The 19,682-nt window shown below is 45.2% G+C and overlaps 1 protein-coding gene across 2 annotated transcripts in view; it reads left to right on the top strand.

The window, feature by feature from the left end:
* PAX5 (paired box 5) overlaps positions 1-19,682 on the top strand; it is a 132,779-nt gene that overhangs the window by 36,659 nt on the left and 76,438 nt on the right. For both annotated transcript variants that reach the window (XM_061445355.1, XM_061445356.1), the window contains exon 6: positions 12,683-12,858. In XM_061445355.1, the coding sequence (XP_061301339.1) occupies positions 12,683-12,858 (176 nt within the window). The remainder of the gene's footprint in view (positions 1-12,682; positions 12,859-19,682) is intronic.

Here is a 19,682-nt window from a genome sequence, read left to right as displayed (position 1 = left end):
AGCATTGCTGAGAACAATCGAGTGTGTTATGGTAACAACCGGTGCCGCGTTCCGGCAGCATGGGGAGGTGTTGGAGCCTGACAAGCAGCGCCCCGGGCATGGGGTGCCTTCCCGAGGGCTGGGCGCTGGTTGTGATGGCAGATAGGAGCTGGTGCGGGCAGGTAGTGAGAAGATGTCAGGTGCAGGGTGCCAGTGGTGTGCTCCTGGTTCACCCCAGCGGTACTAGCTGGGCAGATCCTGGGTCATCAGTCTGTCTGCAGCTATGGGCAGAGAAGCCACGCTGTCTTTGGGGAGGTGGAAATTAGCAATGGGTGCTGGTGCACTGGTGAAGAGACCCCTTGTTTCCTGTCGGGTGGAGATAACGGCCTTGCTACTTGAACCCTTTGTTTTTCACCTACCCCCAGGCGCTGTCCTTTTGCCTCCTGTGCAGTGATGGCGGAGTTAGCTACACATTACAAGTGTGTCCCTTCCCTTCCCTTTCCCTTCCCTTCCCTTTCCCTTCCCTTCCCTTCCCTTCCCTTCCCTTCCCTTCCCTTCCCTTCCCTTCCCTTCCCTTCCCTTCCCTTCCCTTCCCTTCCCTTCCCTTCCCTTCCCTTCCCTTCCCTTCCCTTCCCTTCCCTTCCCTTCCCTTCCCTTCCCTTCCCTTCCCTTCCCTTCCCTTCCCTTCCCTTCCCTTCCCTTCCCTTCCCTTCCCTTCCCTTCCCTTCCCTTCCCTTCCCTTCCCTTCCCTTCCCTTCCCTTCCCTTCCCTTCCCTTCCCTTCCCTTCCCTTCCCTTCCCTTCCCTCCCCTCCCCTCCCCTCCCCTCCCCTCCCCTCCCCTCTCCCCTTCCCTTTTCTTCCCTTTCCCCTTCCCTTCCTCTCCTCTCTTCCTTTCTTCCTTTCCTTTCTCTCTTTTTCCTCCTTTCTTTTCTTTCTTCCTCTATTTTACTTGGAAGCAGAGTGGTGCAAACTAGTTGTTTCTGTGAACTGTGCATGGTTTCATCTTGTCAGCACTAGCTCTAGCTGAGGTATAGCAAAGTATTTGTGGCTTTGCAGAGCACAGCTACATGTTGTTTTTTATGTATACACAGGTGTATGTATGTGAAGAAGAAAAATTATAGGCAGCACACATCCTGAGTGGGCTTAATTTCTTCTTAAAAGGAATTAAATTAAGACAGTTGGGGAAATAAAACCATGAGAGGCTTTAACGAACCTCTTTTAAAGATTCTATAAATATTCTAAAGGAAAAGTGGTTGTCTTTTAGTCAGCCATTTGTTCATCACAAAGTACAAAGTTGGAGATATTTTCAGGTTTTCATTAACTAAAACTAATTTATCTTAAAAAGAATTCCAACTCCCCGTAAAAATTTTATGTTTTTATTTCCTGTTTTGGAAAGCATTTTAGGCAAAAGCTTCAATGATGAATAATCATGCCTTGCATGAGTCATAGAAAATAATTTGAAGAGTTTGCTTACACCTGAAACACTGATATTTTTCAAACATCTGCTTTGTTGCCCTGGTTGTGCAGACTTATTATCCAGTCCATTGGGTTATGTACATGCCTTAGAAAGCATCCTGCACTCCATGTAATGTGCTGCACCACCAGCACAGACAGCAATGCAGTACACTGTAAGAAAGACTGATGCAATGGGGTGAAACACACCTGGCCCAGGGGATGGGGCACGTGGTGGAGAGGAAGAGCTGGTGCCTGGATTTGGTCAGTCATGAGGAATGAAGGCTTATTTAATTTATAATACGTCTACATATAGATATATAGACATATCTATATAGACACATGGATAGATGATAGGACAAAACAGCCTCAAGTGGTGCCAGGGGAAGTTTAGATTGGATATTAGGAAAAAATTCTTCCCCAAAAGGATTGTAAAGCATTCGAACAGCCTGCCCAGGGAGGTGGTGGAGTCACCATTCCTGAAGGGATTTAAAAGACATGGGGATGTGGTGCTTAGGGACATGGTTTAGTGATGGAATTGGCAGTACTGGGTTAACGGTTGGTCTTGATGATCTTAAGGACCTTTTCCAACCTCAGTTATTCTGTGATTCTATGATTCTATATAGGATCATTACTCTTTATTTAAACACTAAAATGATCTTGAACTGGAAATCTAAACCAACTTTTAATCAAGTTTAAGAATGGTGTCTCTTGACATACTCAGGGTTTTCCCCAGTAGGGCTTTGTGTCATGCAGTTGCTCAGAAATGATCCCACTAGTGAACAAGGTTCGGTTTCAGTCAATCAGTGGTTTCCTATGGAAGTCACAAAAATTTCCCCATTGCTGCAGTTTTGCAAAGCAGTCAAAATCACATCCCCTGCTAGAGCACTGAGCAAACCCAGAGACGTAAGACCTGTGTCTGCCACTCTGGGTGTTCGCTCTCAGACCGCGGTTATTGATTCACAGAAAGTATTGGTTTGCCAACAGCTGGCTGTTGGGACAGAGAGGGAACACTCAGATACATCATTCTTCAGAAATTTTTTTGCCAAGCTCTAGCCATATATATGTATATTTTTTTTAGGTTATTTATTAATTAATTAATTTATTTATTTTCTTCTCTGGAGGAAGGAAAAAAAATCCCTGGATTGGGTTTTTATAGGTGCAAGACTTTATACTTGTCCTTGTTGAACTCCATAAGGTTGTTGTCAGCCCACTCTTCCAGCCTGTCCAGCTCATCCTGCAGAGTGGCTCTCCCTTCCAAAGTGTTCACTTCCCCCTCTGTTTGGTATCATGAGCAGACTTGCTCATGGTACGTCTGATCCCAGGTCACTTATGAAGACATGGAACAGCACTGGGCCCAAAAATAATCCCTAGGGTACCCCCAACTGGTGACAGGCTGCCAGCTGGAAAAGGAGAAAAGGAGCTATTCACCACCACCCGTGAGGTGTAGCCAGTCACTAGTCCGCCTCCTCCCCCCCCGCCCCGCACTGCACAGACCACTCATCAAGACCATAATGTGACAGTTTCCCTAGGAGGAGGCTGTGGGAAATCCAGGTAGACAAAGTTCACTGCTCACCCCACATCAACTGAGCAGGTTACTTTGTGGTAGAAGGTTATGAGGTTTCTCAAATACTATTTGCCCTTGGCAAATCCCTGTTTTTTCCCCATCATGTGCTTCATTTGGCTTGCAGTATCTCCCAGGAGGATCTGTTCTATAACTTTTCCAGGGGCTGAAGTAAGACTGATGGGCCTATAATTTCCTGGGTTGCCCTTTGGGCCCTTCTTGTAGATTGGAGTGATGTAGCCTTCTTCCAGTCTTCTGGGATGTACCCCAATCTCCATGACTCCTCAAAGATGCTGGAGAGCAGCTGACTAGCTTGGTGAGGCAGTCTTTAAACCAAAGAACTTGAAGGGTACGAGAGGTGCAGAGCTTAGGGTCCAAAGTGGCAATGCTCATGCCATCTCATACAACTGGGGAGTAAGTCAGGCCAACCAAAGCAGCAACAAATGTTCCTTATCTGTCTCCCAGGATGAGAGCCAGACCAACCACCTGAAGTGTATCTACCCCAATGCACACTTTCTATCCCTGTCTGTTCCGCAGTTTGAAAAAAGCCAAGAGTGTGGAAGCACAAATGCATTTAGAAAACTGAAATAGCGATAATAAAACCAAACATGATGTTTAACTGCATGCTCGAGCAGCAGCATGGCTGCAAGTTGCAGGCAAATGCTGTGCACCATCCAAGTTAGTGGTGGGTGTACGTCCACACTCTGTCCTATTATCCATAATCAGTACTCACACAAATCTGTTAATACCAGCAGACTTTTCTTGTGCATATATTAAATAAAGCCCCATTTTACAAAATCAGGAACTGTAGTCTGAAGCCTGCAAATGTGCGCTCTTAAAATGAAGCAAGGAAATGTCTCAACTGAATTCAGCATAATGCTTACAGGCAAAATGCAAGTGAAACATAATTACAAAATATAATATGCACCTACAAATTTTTGCAAGTTACACAAAGTCTAAGATGAACAGTATTTTTATGTATTTTATCCATGTGCATTAGTCAGAAGAAATTAAGTTTCAGAGATCCTCTACAGCTGTGTAATGTGGATATTTGCACCTCAAAAATTTTCCTCAAGCGTCCTCTGCAGTCTTTTCTCTCTCTTTTGCATGCAGGAGATCCAGCCTTGTCATGGGTTAGTTGGTGGTACAATTTGAATGTGTTGCTAGGAATTTGTATTTTAAGAGTAGCATTGCTGCTTAGGAGTCCTCTGTGCTTTGCCAAGGCTTTTGGCAGTGCAGTGGTTTGCCATTGGTCACCTGTGGGGATACAGCAGTGCTCTTGGTGCTTTGAAGTTCAGCTCATCGAGTGGGTGAGATGTGGATCAGCTCTTCACTGTTTCTGTTTTGCCTGGGTAAGTTTCCCAAATAGTGCTTTGAGAAGAATTCAAGGTGTTATGTGGGAATTTCAATTTGCTGTTTCAAGCTTGCATGGAAAGGTAAGTTTTGACTGGTGACAATAGAATAGCCTGTATTTTCTCCATCAGATGTCAGTTCCTGGGAATGGCAGAAGTTTTATTGTCTCTCTAGATTCCACGCAGGCTGCAGGTGTTGTGGGGTGTGCAGTGCTCATGGTGATTAAACTTCTGCAGGTCCATTTTCTGTGCCAGTGTCTGTGGTGTTTCACTCCACCAGCATAAAAGATGCCCCAGGGTTACTGTGTTGAGTGCTCACTCCTCTTTGCACAAAAGATGCCCCAGGGTTACTGTGTCGAGTGTTCACTCCTCTTTGCACAGACCCAGCTGGGCTGCATTTTCATGTCCTAACACTGGGTTTCCTTCAGCTGTCAGATTCTGCTCTCCTAGTATTTTTGAGAGCTGTAAATCCTCTCACAGTTGGTCATAATCAAGGACCAGTTTGATATTTCCAAAGCTATGCAGAGCACAGTTTCATCTTCAACTTGCTTTAGTCTGTGTTGCTCAAGCATAACTAGAAATGATTTTTCAGAAACAAATGATGAAAGGATGTGTTATTCATAGAGAAGTAGGTATAAACTATGTTAAAATTGCTTCAATAAGCTTTTAACAGCCATTTAAAAATGCACTTTGAGCTGGGAGTACATGAAATCAAGTGCACATCTCCACAGCTTGTGGCTGAACACTGCTTCGAAAAATGGATAAGGAAAAGAATTAGTTTATCACAATAATTTTTTAATAAAATTGCCATGACTTATTTTATATATATAGTACCTGCAGTTATATCTCCCCTAGTTATATCTCCCCTTAAATACTGTAAAGTTACAGAAATGTAAGCCCATTCCTACAGTATGCTGCAGCTGGCCAAGGGGTCCTGCTGCCCTGGGGGTTTGTTCAGGTCCCCACAGTTCCCTGAGGCCCCAGGAGACATGGGGGGATTGCACATGCCCACTGTGTGTGAGCTGGGCTCAGGCATCCATGCCATCTTGTTCAGCCTCTTCCTTTAAACCTTTGTCCCTGCATTTCTGAATTCCCTGCTGAGGGGCCAGGGGTATCACTCCATCATGTTTGCCATTTTTTAAACATAAAACTCCAGCAGAAGAGCAATCAGAAACCTCACAGAAGCTCCATCACTCCCTCAAGTCACTGACCTCAGGTGATCTCTGCCCAGATGGGCCTGGTTGCTGTGGACATGACCTCGGGGTGTTTTGTGGAGGCTGACAACCCATGCTGCTCTGTAGACTGCTGTCTCCTGTGTGCCCAGACCCCTGCTGGGGTGGGCAAGACTGTGCAGTGAGCTTTACTGCTGCTCTGGAGCATCACAGGGGGTGGTCCAGAGAGCCCCAGGGCACCTGTCTCCCCTCTGCCTCCACAATCTTCCCTGCAGCTGCTGGGCAGCAGAGAGAGCCCAGGCCTGCCTGGGATACTTGACCCAGCTGGAAGCTCTGCAGTGACCATCAGCCCACCTGCACATGGTACTGTGGGCAGCAGTGACAGAGCTGCATCCTGTGCATGCAAAGCTTGTGGTGTGATCAAAATCCATCCTGTGGACAGGCCTTGCAGGTGTACAAGCAGTCTGGCTCCACTCAGTGGCACTATTTGCACAAGCGCCTGCTCAGATGGATGAGCTGTCAGGTTTATTAATGTTAGTGCTGCCAAGGTCCCAGGTCCCACCACGCTTATGCTGTGGGTGCAGCCAAGGTTCCAGGTCCCACCACGCTCCAGAGGGAATCATGGGATGGGGTAACTGCAGGGCTTTTCTAGCACAAACTAGGAGACTGGTAATAAAATTTCTGTGTGCCTACTGCAGGATTAAAATCACCGTAAGAGGAGATGAGCTGTAATCTCATGGGAAAAGTGTTCCGATAAACAAGACCCTTTTTTTGGTGATGCCCACAACTAGTTCAGTGGTGCAGCTTTGCAGCTGTGGAATTGCACCCTGGGTGTGCAACAATGCTGTTGGGTGGCACCTTGTAGGTGTACAAGCACAGCTTCAGCTTGTACATATTGTCAGTCTACAGCATGGCTCCAGCACATACACCAGGGAGGACCTCCAGCTCCTCCTAGAGAGCAAGTGTTCTCACAGTGGAGAGGAGCTCCATCACTTCTCCAGAGATGGCTGTTTGATGATAAAAGTGCTGATTGCTGTGCTGCTGAGTGTTTTAGGAAAAGCAGGCCAATAATGCAGCTTGTCTACTTTGATCTTTCTTATTCCTTTTCCTGGTGTCAGTGCAAATGCAGCTCTGGGTATACAGGCACCGGGCAGCTGCCTGCCAGATGTGCTCAGCATGGCACATGGGTGCTGCCAGGAGCAGTGTGCTGCAGTGGGGGTTCACTGCTGGGAGCGGGGAGGTGCAGCCTGATTCATGGACCATGCATGGGGTGAAGGCAGCCTGCCAAGAGCTGGGACTCCCCTTGCTGCTGGCTGGGTTGAGGGCAGCCGGGACCAGGGTGTTCACAAGAGTTCAAACAGCTATTGGCTGGATGGCTCCTTGGGAGACTGTGGAGAAGCAAAGGGCAGGAGGGCGGCCAGGCCAGAGGTAAGTGGGGTGGCAATGCTTTTAAACATTTAAACATAAAAAGAGGTGGGACATCACTCCTAAGGAGCCCTGGCTATGCAGTGCATGGTGGCTGCTGGCCAGCCCTGCTGCTGTGGGCTCTACAGATGTGCTGCGTAGTGTCCGGCCAGCTCTGTCCCCCAGCACAGTGTGTGTATATCGACAGTGTGTGCAGAGGCCAGCTTGCAGCTTGTGTTGTACCCCAGGGCTGGAGCGCAGGTGTGCCACACAGCTGGTACTTTCCCTGCTTTTCCCAGTGCAGGACAACGTGGCGTGGGACCAGAGAGAGGCTCTGTCCACTGGGACTCCTCATGTTCTCACACACATTCCAACTGCAAAAGTGATAAACATGTAAAAAACAGAATACAAAGGTGGGAGTGCTCATCAACTCCCGAGTTTTTCCAAGTGTGGAGGCAGGGCAATGTTCTGCCGTCGGCAGATGCTGGTCTCTGTGCCTCCAGGAGGAGCAGGGCTGGTACAAGTATATCTAACAGGTCAAGCCTTGAAATGGAGAAGCAATAAGCCACTGAAATGGTACTATCACCGAAACATGATTGATCAATTGAATTCTATCAGAGACACTGGGCAGTGAGATTAACTCAGGCCTGATGGGTTCAATGAGTTAAAGCATGATGTTCATTTCAGCTTCATTTCACCAGTCTTTGCTTGTGAAATTGATCAATCAATAGAGGTTGAAGATCATATATATATATTGGTGACCATCTTATAGGGAATATAATCTAGCATAGTCAGCTCCTGACTCTGACTGCCTTCAGCAGGTAATGGAGACAGAGCAGAGACTCTATCAGTGCCATCGAAATGGCCTGATATCTTCTCCAAATGAAAAGTATTTTTGGATCTCTGATGATTTCTCTTCCCCCCCCCCTGATCTATGGCAAAACCCATACCTGTCTTTGTGAAATATAGTGATTTCTTTTGAAAATATTTATGCAATGATCAGCTTTCTACACTTCAAAATATAAAACTTCTTTTTCTGTGATACTGTCGTTTGAAAAAAGAAGTAACAGTGCTTATAAAACTCAAATAATGTAAATGGAAAGATCTTTTACTGCATATGTGGCCCTGAAACTAACAGTTTACTGGGAAGAGCGGGAGGCTGCTGCCTGCCAAACAGTCTCAAGAAGGTGGCATAAAAATTCAGTTTATGTTTTAAACAAAGCCTTCCAAATGGTAATTAAACAAAGTCTTCATCTCCTCTAGACTAATTTACAGGCATGCTACAAGGAAACAAATCACCTTTTTGCCTCTACGTAATATTTCATTTGCTTCATCATGTTTTAAATATGGTGAATAACATCCTTCCTCATTAGCCTGCATTTCCCTATAAGGTGAAGTAATTAGGTATGATACCAGGTAATGAAGTTGGACAGAACAAATTAGGGACAGAAATCATGTCCTTTATGAATATGGGCTGTTCATGGTGCTATCATGGTAATTCCTTGATTAACCCTTTAAAGCCACGTTATTTAAAGAAAGAAAATAATCTAAGAATCTGAAACCAGAAGATTCTTTTTTTTCATCAGAAGAACACTGCACACAGTCTCTAAAATGTATAAGCAAAACACTTCTAAATCAAGTGAGTTACAGGGTAAGTATCACTAAAAGTCTGGTTTAGGCATATTTAGCAATTTAAAATATTCTCTTGCTGTTTCAGAAAACATGTCATGGACAAATATTTAGAGTATGCTAAAATAAAGAGATCAGAATTTGTCAAATTCCTTAAACTGGTCTTGCCATTTGATTAGGTCCTTAGAAAAAACTTGCTCTTAATTGACATAATATTTCTGGATGATCTCTGCACCATTTAGGCAGCGTTTTGCCAGCAAGACTCTGCACAATACCTCTTCTCAGAGGTGCATCTGTTCTGTGTCACTGGGGCTCTGCTCCTTCAGAGGTTGTACCTGACACAGCGAGTCCTCCAGCTGCACATGCAGAGACATGCACATCAAAGAGGAGCAGAGCTGGTGTCCAGAGCAGGGCTGTGTGCCTGGAAGGAACCAGGATCAGGCTGGTGGGAGGCAGTGAAGCAGGTCCAGCCTATACTGGGGCTTAGCACTGGCAGAGTGGGAGGCAGGGGCTCTCCCTGGGGCATTAGGGCAGGTCTGGGTGCAAGGGCTGATGGACATCCCCAGGTGGGATGGCACTTTTGGGCTTGTGCTGGGTGGGAAGAGCTCTGCATTTCAGGTAGTTCTGAAAGTTGTGGTCTAGCAGCACCATTTTGCCTGCTTGTGTGATCTGCTAGAGATGAGGGATGAAACACTAGTCTGAGAAGAATGTCCTCTTTTGCATTAAGGAGAGTATTATATCTGTACTCTTCATTAGCATTTCTGGAAAGCTGCCACTGGACTGGGAACTAATTGTTGTGCAGAGTAGGTAGGTACACACGTAGTGCTACTGTCAACAAAACATAACCCTCCTAGGTGGATGCATTGATTATATGAAAAATGTTTTTACCACTCCCTGGAGTCTAGTTATAAAACAAACTGTTTCAAACCTGCCAACAGTATTTTAATTATCGAAGATATTGTAGTGTATTTAAACAATGCATAATGCTAATGGTAATTATCTCACATTTATATAATGTCTAACAGCCAAATGCATCCCAAAGACCTTTACAAACTTCTGGATGTCATGAACAGTGTATAAAAAGTCTTTTACTTGTGCAGCAAAATCCAGCACTTCCCTGGAATTAGCTCAAGTTTGGGAAACACTATGAAAGAACAAGCTGTTCCTTCATTCATGGGATGCGGAGAGGGAGTGGTAATGAGGGTGAGTGATGTTTGGGTGGTTCCCAGACTCCTCTCACAGGTACTGGATCCTCTGAACAGTGACAGTCATATTGTGCTCCCAGCCTGGCCCATTCATCCCAACTCCCTCCCTGGCAGTAGCTCTGCATGTGTTGCTGCTTCTTCTCTGTGCAGCCTGGCAGTGCATGTAAGTGCGTCTCAGAAACTGATCCTATCTCAGGCGCTCAGGATGGCAAGTGACAGCCACGGCAAACTGAGCTGTGTGGATGGTGTGAGGAGGCAGCCCTCTATGGCTGGCTGTGCAGGGAGTGCTTCCAGCACTGTACCAAATGCTGGCCTTGAGACCAAGTCCCTCCAGAGCTGCGCCAGCATCTCAGTGTGATTTCATACCGCACCGTATTGACCAGCACTGGGCCTCAAGGCATTTCATCCATAGGCTCCCTCCCAGGTTTCTCTAGTTCAGTGTTTGTCTGGATTTCCCTTGCAGAAGAGATCTCCTCCTCTTTCTTGTATTTCTTGGGATGTTTGGTGGCAGGCATGCAGGGTGGTCCCCTGCCTCACCTCCCCTTGGAAGGAGGGTAATGAGAAGTGAATGTGGCTAAGCTGGTGCAATGGCTGCTTGGAGCTGTCTCCATATGGGCCCATCCTGTGCCTCTCTGGACATCGCGCTCCTGGATGTGGGGCTGGAGCCAAGCTCCCAGGACAACTCTGCTGCCCACCAGGCCCCAGGGCCTTTCTCTGGCTAAGGCTGCTGCACCACGCTTCACTTTCATCTGTCTTCTCCAAGACATTCACACCCAGAAATCCAGAGTTGTGCCCTGTAATGAACATGCTGCTGGTGAAACGCCGCTTGGTTGCTCTGTATTTAAATATGATAGGGTCTCATTTTACACCTAATGTCTGGGTGTATAAACAATGCACAGACTCTACTGGCATTCCTAAGAACATTTTCCAGATCATGCCATGTCTTGGGTCATTTCACTCTTTTTCATCACCCCCTTTAGACCAAAAATGCATAAAGCTTTAACTTTGATGCCAAATTGTAAATAACATTAGTTTAACCTGAAATTTAAAGCTAGTGTTTACATGCTCCAGAGGCAGGGTCTTCCTGGCCCTTTGCTACCATGCAGCTAGCAACAAGAATTTTAATCTTATAAGCTATGGTTGACTAAACTTGTATCAGGTCTATTAGATATTATTTGATTTAGAGTAGTAAAAAAAAAATATGTATACATTTATACATACACTGCTTTCCTATATCCCCTTGTATTTTTTCACAGCTCTTTACACATGCTTAGACTTTGTATTCAGAGGACAGGTTCAGAGTTTTTTTTCCTGTGTGGAAGAAACTGATCCTTGCACTTCATAAAAGCCAGCACTGTCTACTCTTGATTTAAGTTGTGTGACTTCTTGTAAACAGGTAAAAACAAAGCTGTTGTTACCTAAATTGCTGAACTACAGTTTAGGAGGAAGTTTCCAGCATTAATTGCTAACATCAAATGCAAGCAGTTTGTTACAGAGAGTGAGCGAGGTTGAAAAAATATTTCATGTGTTGTTCCCCAGTTCGAGACCTCTGCATTAAAGCGGCCTGGTTTTGTGGATACACATGGTTTTCTACAAAACCCAGCTGTGCTGAAGAGTGATCTCGAATCAATAGTCCTTTGTGAAAAGTCTTGCCCACTGGGCACCACCTGTGTTCCACACACGTCTGAGGACAAAACTGTTGTCTACAGAAGCAGGGTGTCTTTGCACAGATCTCCTCATACTTGCTGTCAGAAACTTGATGCAGAATCTACCACAGAAGTCCTGACTGAAGTTATTCCTCTGCAGGCTCCTTGGACAGTACAGTAAGCCACTGCAACACTCATGAAAATCTTGTTGTTTAGGGTGCATTTGAATTCTGCTCCTCAGAACTATCTTGGCAGAGATTTTATATTTTTAAAATGTTTCCTCCCTCTGTCTAGTGCGGTGTTGCCGTCTGGAGAAGAAATCTGGTATTTACTGTTGTTCTTGGAGTTCCACCTCCTGGAGTCCTGGGAATACTGCAGACCTCAGCTTTCAGTGCATAAAAGATACATTTCTAGCACTGACAGGTGAAGGAAGACTAGAAAACCACTGTGAATCTCCAAAAAGCAAATTGAAACAAGCCCCTGTATTGCAGGAGTCTTTTTGAGCTGCCAATATAAACATTTTTTCAAACTTGTCTCATGGCTTTTCAGCCATGGGCAGTCACTTATGACTTCTGCTAAAAATCTCTGCCAAAGGGGAGAGAGACATAAACATGCTGTGGAGGCCAGGCTTTCATCATACTGGTAAGTTTAAGGAATACAAAATGAAACTGCAGTACCAAGAGAGTGCATCGCATCAGGTCTTGCTGAGGGTGTTGTGGTGGTAACTTGGCCCCAGGACATCCTGTCTCAGTACAGTGGGAGGTGGGGCTGGATGGAGTGTCCGCAGTTCTCTACAAGGGGCACATCATAGCTCAGTGCTCGGCACAGAATAGAACTCAGCAAGACTTGCTGGTACTGCAGGAAGGGGTGAAGCATTTTGCATACCTGGGCAAAATGAACCTGCTGGAGCTGACCCAAGTTGACTGCGACTGTAGCATAGGTGGTGTACATGATTCTCCTGTGTCCGCTGGTATCCAGACCACAAACCAGATGTGTTCTCAGGTGGTGCAGTAAAAGTCATGAGAGCAAGGATGTGACCTTAGCCTGCTTTTGTCCTGCCTTTAAATCATGTGTAAAATCATTAATGGTAAATTGTGTTGAGGGTTGTGTGTAATGGAGGACTGGTTAGTGTGTCTTGCTTGTAACCTCCTCTCAAAAGTGTCTTTGTGGTGTTACCATACTGGTACCCACATGTATTCAAGGGATAAAATTAGACACTCATATGTAGGTCTCACCATTGTGATGACTACTTACTCTCCTTCTCTCTCCTCTTTGAAAGGTATTCAGGAATCCCCAGTACCAAATGGCCATTCTCTCCCAGGCAGAGATTTTCTTCGGAAACAGATGCGAGGAGACCTTTTCACCCAGCAGCAGCTAGAAGTGTTGGATCGAGTCTTCGAGAGGCAACATTATTCTGACATTTTCACGACAACTGAGCCCATCAAACCAGAGCAGGTACTACTGAAAATGTTCAACATTTTCCAGATACGCTTTTTCCTGGCAGAGGTCTGTTTGGTGGGCATCACCAAATGTGTCTCAAGAATGTCAGTAGAAGAACATGGATAAACTTGTGTTGTGTCAAGATCTTCTCAGCTAAGCTCCTCTCAGCTGAGTGCACATTAGACATAAATACTGAGTTTTAAAAACTGAAGGAAAAAGTTTTACTTTTTTTTTATTAATAGCAAGTATATGGATATGAAATTACACCTGATCTGGAGCAGTTACATTAAGTGAGTCCTTAAAGAATATCACATCTTCTGATGCTTTTGTTAAATCAAAAGCAGGCTCTGCAGGCAGCAAGGAGAAGACGTGCAAATCCCAATTTCTAATTTTGGTTCATAGTTACCATGATTGTGCACGCAAATTAGATTTTTGTATCCAGAAATGGCTTATTATGCATGTAATTGGCCATTTGCTGAGAGAAACACCCAATTAGTATTGAAGGTAAATTAGTTGCACCTATGGATTAGCAGTGTGTTTGAGAAGGACTTGGCACTAATTTTTTGGGAAAGTTCCATTTTTGCAGGAGCAATACAGAAGCACATGCAAAAACTGATGAGGTATGACTCTCTGTGTTCTCCTTGGGAAGCAGCCTTTAATTTAGTTGCTGAGAAGGAGGTAGGTAGAAATGAATATATTGCTGTCAGCACCAGCGTAGGTCTAGCTGGCTACTTAATGAGATATCTGGTCATTAATCTTCAGTGTTAATATTAGACCTGCTTTTTAGCAAGGTGGATGGACTTCCTAAACTGCAGCCACTGATTTCCCTTGGAGGAACCTGTACATTTGAGGGCCACTGGAGATTATCTCATGGCAGCCAGCTACCATCATGTCTTCAGTTAAGGAATAGGTATTGGTATCAATTTTTTTTTTTTTTAAATAATTACTTATGCTGAAAGTCGTATGGTAGAATAGAAATTCCTCATGCCTTTAAGCTCACATCTGTCACTTGTTATTTCATTCATAGAGCCATTTGTTTTTCACCAGCTTCTGCTGGTTTTGTAGTTTCCCTCTTTTATATTTGCTAAGAAACTCTTCAGAGCTGAACTCAAGATGGAAAAGGATAGGAAAATTGCTGAGCTTAGTTTGTTTTCTTTTCGTTAGGAAAGCCAAAGACGCATTGTCTCCGGAAGGTGAAATGGCCTCCACATACCACTAGATGGTGGTTATCCCATCTTAACACGGGTGATACTGGAGAGGACTGGCACTGCACTCCCTCCTGCACTTGGAAGTTGTGTGGTGTTAGACCTGTCCCTATGAAACTTTTACACGCCAAAAAAATCCTTACAAAGAGAGCAGTGATAGAAGACGATAGTTTATTCATTTCTATTAGTTTCTGTGAAGTCTCTGAGTGATGCAGGACTGTCGTTCAGGCCATCAGTGAGTGAACATTTATGCAGGCAAGCTTTTACTGGTTTAACAGAAAGAATGGGAGAACTGAATGAAGATGTTGCTGAAATATCATCCCGATTGTCAAATTCAGGATATTCAACTGTTGGAGGAGCAAGAAGCTTCCTGGGTCCATGTAAGAAGCTGTGACAAGAATGCCTGTGCAGCCAGATCATTAAGATTGGAGATACGCAGCTACTAATTGATTAACAGGGTACTCTCTGTATGCTCTGAGAAGTCAGATGCTGAGAAATGTGATACTATGATTTACTAAAGGTGTTGAGCAGAACTGCCTTGCCTGGTTAAGGGCTCATGGCTGTTTGGGGTTGGCTTCTGCCTTTTGCTGGCATGTAAAGCTTTCAAGATGAAAGTAGGTGTTCTGTGTGAACTAGCTCTGGTTCATAATGATGAGGTATGAACTCCACCCCTTACTTAAAGCAGTCATGTTTTACCTCTTTGGTGAGTTAAGCAAAGCTGTCACAATACTAAACCACAGTGGAGAAGCTGTCTGGGTCAATTAGTGAGGCCAAAGAAATCAATGAGAAAGAAAACACTGAGCACATTAATGATGTGATTTGGAAAACCAGTTTTGTCCCTGCAATAGATTGTTGTAGTAAACCGAGACTTCCAGAGTGCTGGTTTAGGAGCTAAGTCAGCAGTGTGGAGTCCTGAGCTATTTCTGTAGAAGAAAATAAAGAAAAGATGATCCTCCCCATAAAGATGAGATGTGGCAAGAAGTCTAGTAGGAGCTTTTGACCTACTGCTTATCTGCTTTCTTAGAAATTTGGTCCAGTAGCAGCCAGGTGAATTATTGTTAACTTTACTTGGGCACAAAAATTTGATGCCCATGTGCTGTTCGTCTGAGGAGGCTCCAGGTATTTTACTGGAAGAATTGCCATTCTCTAGACAAGGAAGTTCCTTTTTCTCCCTGTTTGGCATTTCTTTTCTAAGTCTTCCTCCTTGCTTGTGTGCTGGAACAGTCCCTTGGCAATGGTGAGTTGTGGGAAGGAAGGACAGGTTCCTCCTGCATAGCAAAGAATTTGCAGTCTCAGCATGCTTGGCCCCTGGCTGAAGGTTAGCTGCAAAGTCCTCCTGATGCATTTTCTGGGCAAAATTTGGGCTTGGAAACTGTGCTGTTGGAAAGCGTACATTGACCCTCATATAGGTAGACAAGTTTGATGAGTTGTGTGGGACTGCCAAGCCTTTTAATTTAAGGGCTTCCAATCTATTTCCTTTACTTTTCCATTTTTACTGTTTCCCTCAGTTCACCTGCATGAAATGGAGACTCATGAGTTTTTTCTCACCTCGAAATGAGTTGTGCTCTTGGAAAACATCATCTGAGTTTTCATATCTGCTGTAAACTGTGCTTTCTATAGAGGGACTTTCAGGGAATGAATACTTGTCACAGGGCAGGGCTCATACAATGACGGGGGAGAAGGCAATCACTGAACAGTGACAGAAAATTAAATATCAGGCAGTCCTTTGTTCAGAAACAGTGCCCATTGCATGCACTGGGTGAGGCAGGGATCCCACCACCAACATGGGTTTGTATAATTAACTACTCGGAGAAGAGAAGGCTCTGGGGAGGCTTTAGAGCAGCTTTCAATGCCTAAAAGGGTGATAAGAAGCTGGAGAGAGGCTTTTGACAAGGCTCTGTAGGGATAAGACAAGGGGGAATGGCTTCAAGCTGAAAAAGGGGAGATTTAGTTTAGATCTGGGGAAAAAGTTCTTCCCTGTGACGGTGGTGAGGCCTTGGCACAGGTTGCCCAGAGAAGCTGTGGCTGCGCTGTCCCTGGCAGTGTTCAAGGCCAGGTTGGATTGGTCTAGTGGAAGGTTTCCCTGCCTGTGGCAGGGGATTGGAACTGAATGATCTGTAAGGTCTCTTCCAACCCAAACAAGTCTGGGATTCTATGATTCTATGACTGTGTGTTGGGGAGGGCAAGTGAGGCATCTCCTGTTATGTGCCTCATTTTGTAACCTGAAACCCAGTGGTGCAGCTGTTCATGCATGGGTATGTACTCTGCAGCATGGATGTGAGATACCTGTGCTTATAGAGCGCAAGAAACATTGCTGGCAGGTGAAGTCCTGCAGATGGGAGCTGAGGAGCCTAAGGGCTGGCTGCGCAAACGTAGTCAAGCCCTCTTGTGTCTCTATGTTCTGGGCAAGTAACCAAGGCATAAAGTCAGTACTTTAAAAGCACCCTGGCCTTCTTTTCCCTGACAGAACTCTGGTATAAGCATGAATTCTTGTGTAAATGCCTTTCCTTGGCGTTTGTACACTTTTGTGCACATTTTTTTTTGCAAACAGCCCATGATTGATTTTCCTTGGCTGCAAATGCTCATGGAAAACTGATTTTACATATTTGTGGGCATGGGTTTGGATATGCACATAGCAGTGTGTTTACAACACCACTGTTGTACCACTGTTCTGCTCATGGCTTCTGGCCACCAGCACCATGCGGTTCTTTCATCAGCTGGGACAAAGTCCATGTCTTCAATGTCGCATAATCCTCAGGTCCTGGAGAAGAAAAGCCTTTACAGCATCTGCCTCCTGGGCTGGCAGCGTTTTCCGTTCTCCTCTCCATGCTTCTTGGGGGGTGTTTAAATGGATCCGGCGGCTCCCTGTTTTGTCGGTTCCAGTGCAGTCCTCCTGCCACAGGAAGCGCTGTTTGTGCTAGCACGAATGTGCTACAGCCAGTGCATTCCACATCCAGGCTTTCCTCAGAGCAAAGCTGTACTGACACAAGAAGCCTGCCCTGGCATTTTGCTGTATGGCTACGTCCATGGCAGGCAAGGTATTTCAGCCTGGCCCCTATTATAGGCAAAGCCCCACTGTTTGTGATCACTGCACTAACAATTCAGATTTTATCTAGAATTGGCACTCATGCTGTGCCCTTTCTATGCACAGAGCTGCTACATTGAGTGGGCTGATTTTCCAGTGCATAGTCCATTAGGAGAATCCAGCTGGCAGAACCAGAGATGCCGGCTGTACCCAGCAAATCAAGGGTTTGCATGGCTGAGGCTGATTGTCCTTTGGCGGCTTCCTGCAATCCAGCCAGAAGGATGGAGGATGGAGCTCCCTGGGGAAGCTGTTCTGGGCAGGCCCAGCCCATAGTATTAGCAGTGTGAACTGTGGACTCAAATGCATTCACCAGCTAAAGCATGGGCAGGAGATGTGCCTGAAGATTGAGACTCAGGAAACAGCTGTGATCTGGACGGAGGACTTCAGGCCTGGGAGGATGGATAAGTGCATTAAAGCCCCATCAAAGCGGGCAGGGGTGAAGCCTGGTGCTTGAAAACCAGCATGCTTTTTGTCGCTGTGAGAGACTGGGACTAATGCCTCTAAGGGGAAGACTGGGATGAAGGATCTACAGAAGGATCAGCCCAACAGGAGAAGCAGTACATTAATTTCCCCAGAATAAAGAAGAGAATTATCTATACTGAATTTCTGTCCACAACAGAAATGGATTCTCTTGTATTTTTAGCTTCATACACAGGCCCAATTGAATACTCATTGAAGCCAAAAGGAATATTTCTATTGACTTCAGTAGACTTTAGATCAGGGCCATAATGAGGCATAACATGATGTGACCAGATTCAACACTATGTAGGTCACTGACTTAAAAGGGAACTGCTTGCTGCTAATAGCAGATAATTCCCAGGCCCTTGCTCGTGCTTTCCCATTACTTTTAGCTAGAACTAAACTGAATACCTGTTCTTGGATTAATTTCTGGATAAAATGTCAATATTCTGAGCTGAGGTAGAAACCAGTAACCTGGCAAACATATAATAGTATATGTATTCTTGGCATGCAGTGTTGATAAGTCTGAATCTGAAGCATAGGCAAGTGAAATTTGGATAGCTAATGAGCTCTGCAAATTTCAAATATAGTGGAAACATTGCAGGAAGTTGAAACCTGATTGTCCTCAGTTTCAGAGGTAGTTACAGTGAAGGTCTTCTCTGAACTGACTGAGAGAGGGGCTTAAATTCTGTTTGAAAATCTTCAAGTTTTACTTCCTGTTCAAGTATGCTTCAGCTTTGAAAGAGGAATGTTGATTTTTCACTGTAAGGAGCTGTGTTAGATGGTGCATTTGCAGGAGTGCTGCTCCTGAGAGCTCAGAAGTGCACAATCTTCCTAACAATATTGGGGTTTTATCTTCAGGAATAACAGAGAAAGCCCTAGATAAAGCCAGAAAGTGTGACCCATCTGTCTGTTTTAAATGTGCAAAGAGTACTCTCAAAATGCAGTTACTGGAAAAGCAGAAGGAAGGACCATATGATTGGTCTGGGTCGCTGGAGTGTGGATAATACGCTTATTCCTGAAGAACACTACCTTTGGGTGGACAAAGGCTGCTGAGCATCTTCAAATAATCTGACACTTGCAATGAGAGCTGCAGAGTTGATTATTTGCTTGTGTTTACACAAAACTATGTTGTCCAGTAACAAAATTATGCAACTGACTCATGGCCATATTTGAATGTCCAGAATCTTCATCTGCCACCTGCAGAAGTGATTTGAGCATGTAAATGCAAGTTCTTACCCATGGCTTGTGCGACAGGTGAAACGTAAAAAGGAAAACAAAACAACAGTGTATGGCTCGACGAATGGACACGAACGCTAAAACTGAGAAAGATAAGCAAGAACAGGAAGAGGCAAAGTGGAGTTCCGCATTGACCTGCCAGCTCTGCAGACAGCTCCCTGAATGCAGGCAGGAGTCTGGGAGGCAGACGTGGGCTCAGCATCCCAAGCTGTGCCAAATGCAGTTGCATACCCTCTGGGGTGGTGGTGGATGTATGTGGTGATCAGGGTACTGAGCCCAGGAGAGGCAGGTCTTCCTGCCTGGCTGCCTGAACAACCACCCTTTCTCCAGTGCTGGGAGCCCCTCTACTTGCAGAAATAGGCAGGGAAGGGCAAGTGTCAGCAGTGCAATAAGGAGCAGAGAGTAAGGGTGTTCCTGTGGTTTTTACAGCTGTGCTTCTTCCAACTGAAACATCCTCTGATGCAGTGTGTGGCTTATTGGTGAGAGGGAAAAAAAAAATCCAGCCTAAGAGAGCACATCAGGAGAGGAAAAACCTTCCCATATTTACTCTCAGTAGACTATTAAACAACACCAGGCTATTAATTTGGCTTTTGAGTCTTCACTAAAGCCCATAAAAGCACACAGTTGTCAAATGGAGTTCATTTTAATTTCCTTTCAATCACAGTAAATTATTCAGGTGATAAATCAGCTGAGGCAGCCTCCTGGCTGTAATAGAAACCCTAATTCCTGACTAATTATCCAGCCCATTGCTGCCAGCAGATCAATATCCCTACCAAATGGAAAGGGCGCGGGGTCTGAGCAGGCAGGGTGGTGGAAGGACGGCAGCTGGAAGTACAGGTGCCCATGACCCC

The sequence above is a fragment of the Pezoporus flaviventris genome, unplaced genomic scaffold (assembly GCF_033815535.1).
Source record: "Pezoporus flaviventris isolate CSIRO_AGI_PZ_B2104156 unplaced genomic scaffold, CSIRO_AGI_Pfla_v1 ptg000004l, whole genome shotgun sequence".
Lineage (NCBI taxonomy): Eukaryota > Metazoa > Chordata > Aves > Psittaciformes > Psittacidae > Pezoporus > Pezoporus flaviventris.
This window is presented reverse-complemented; position numbering and strand designations above follow the sequence as displayed.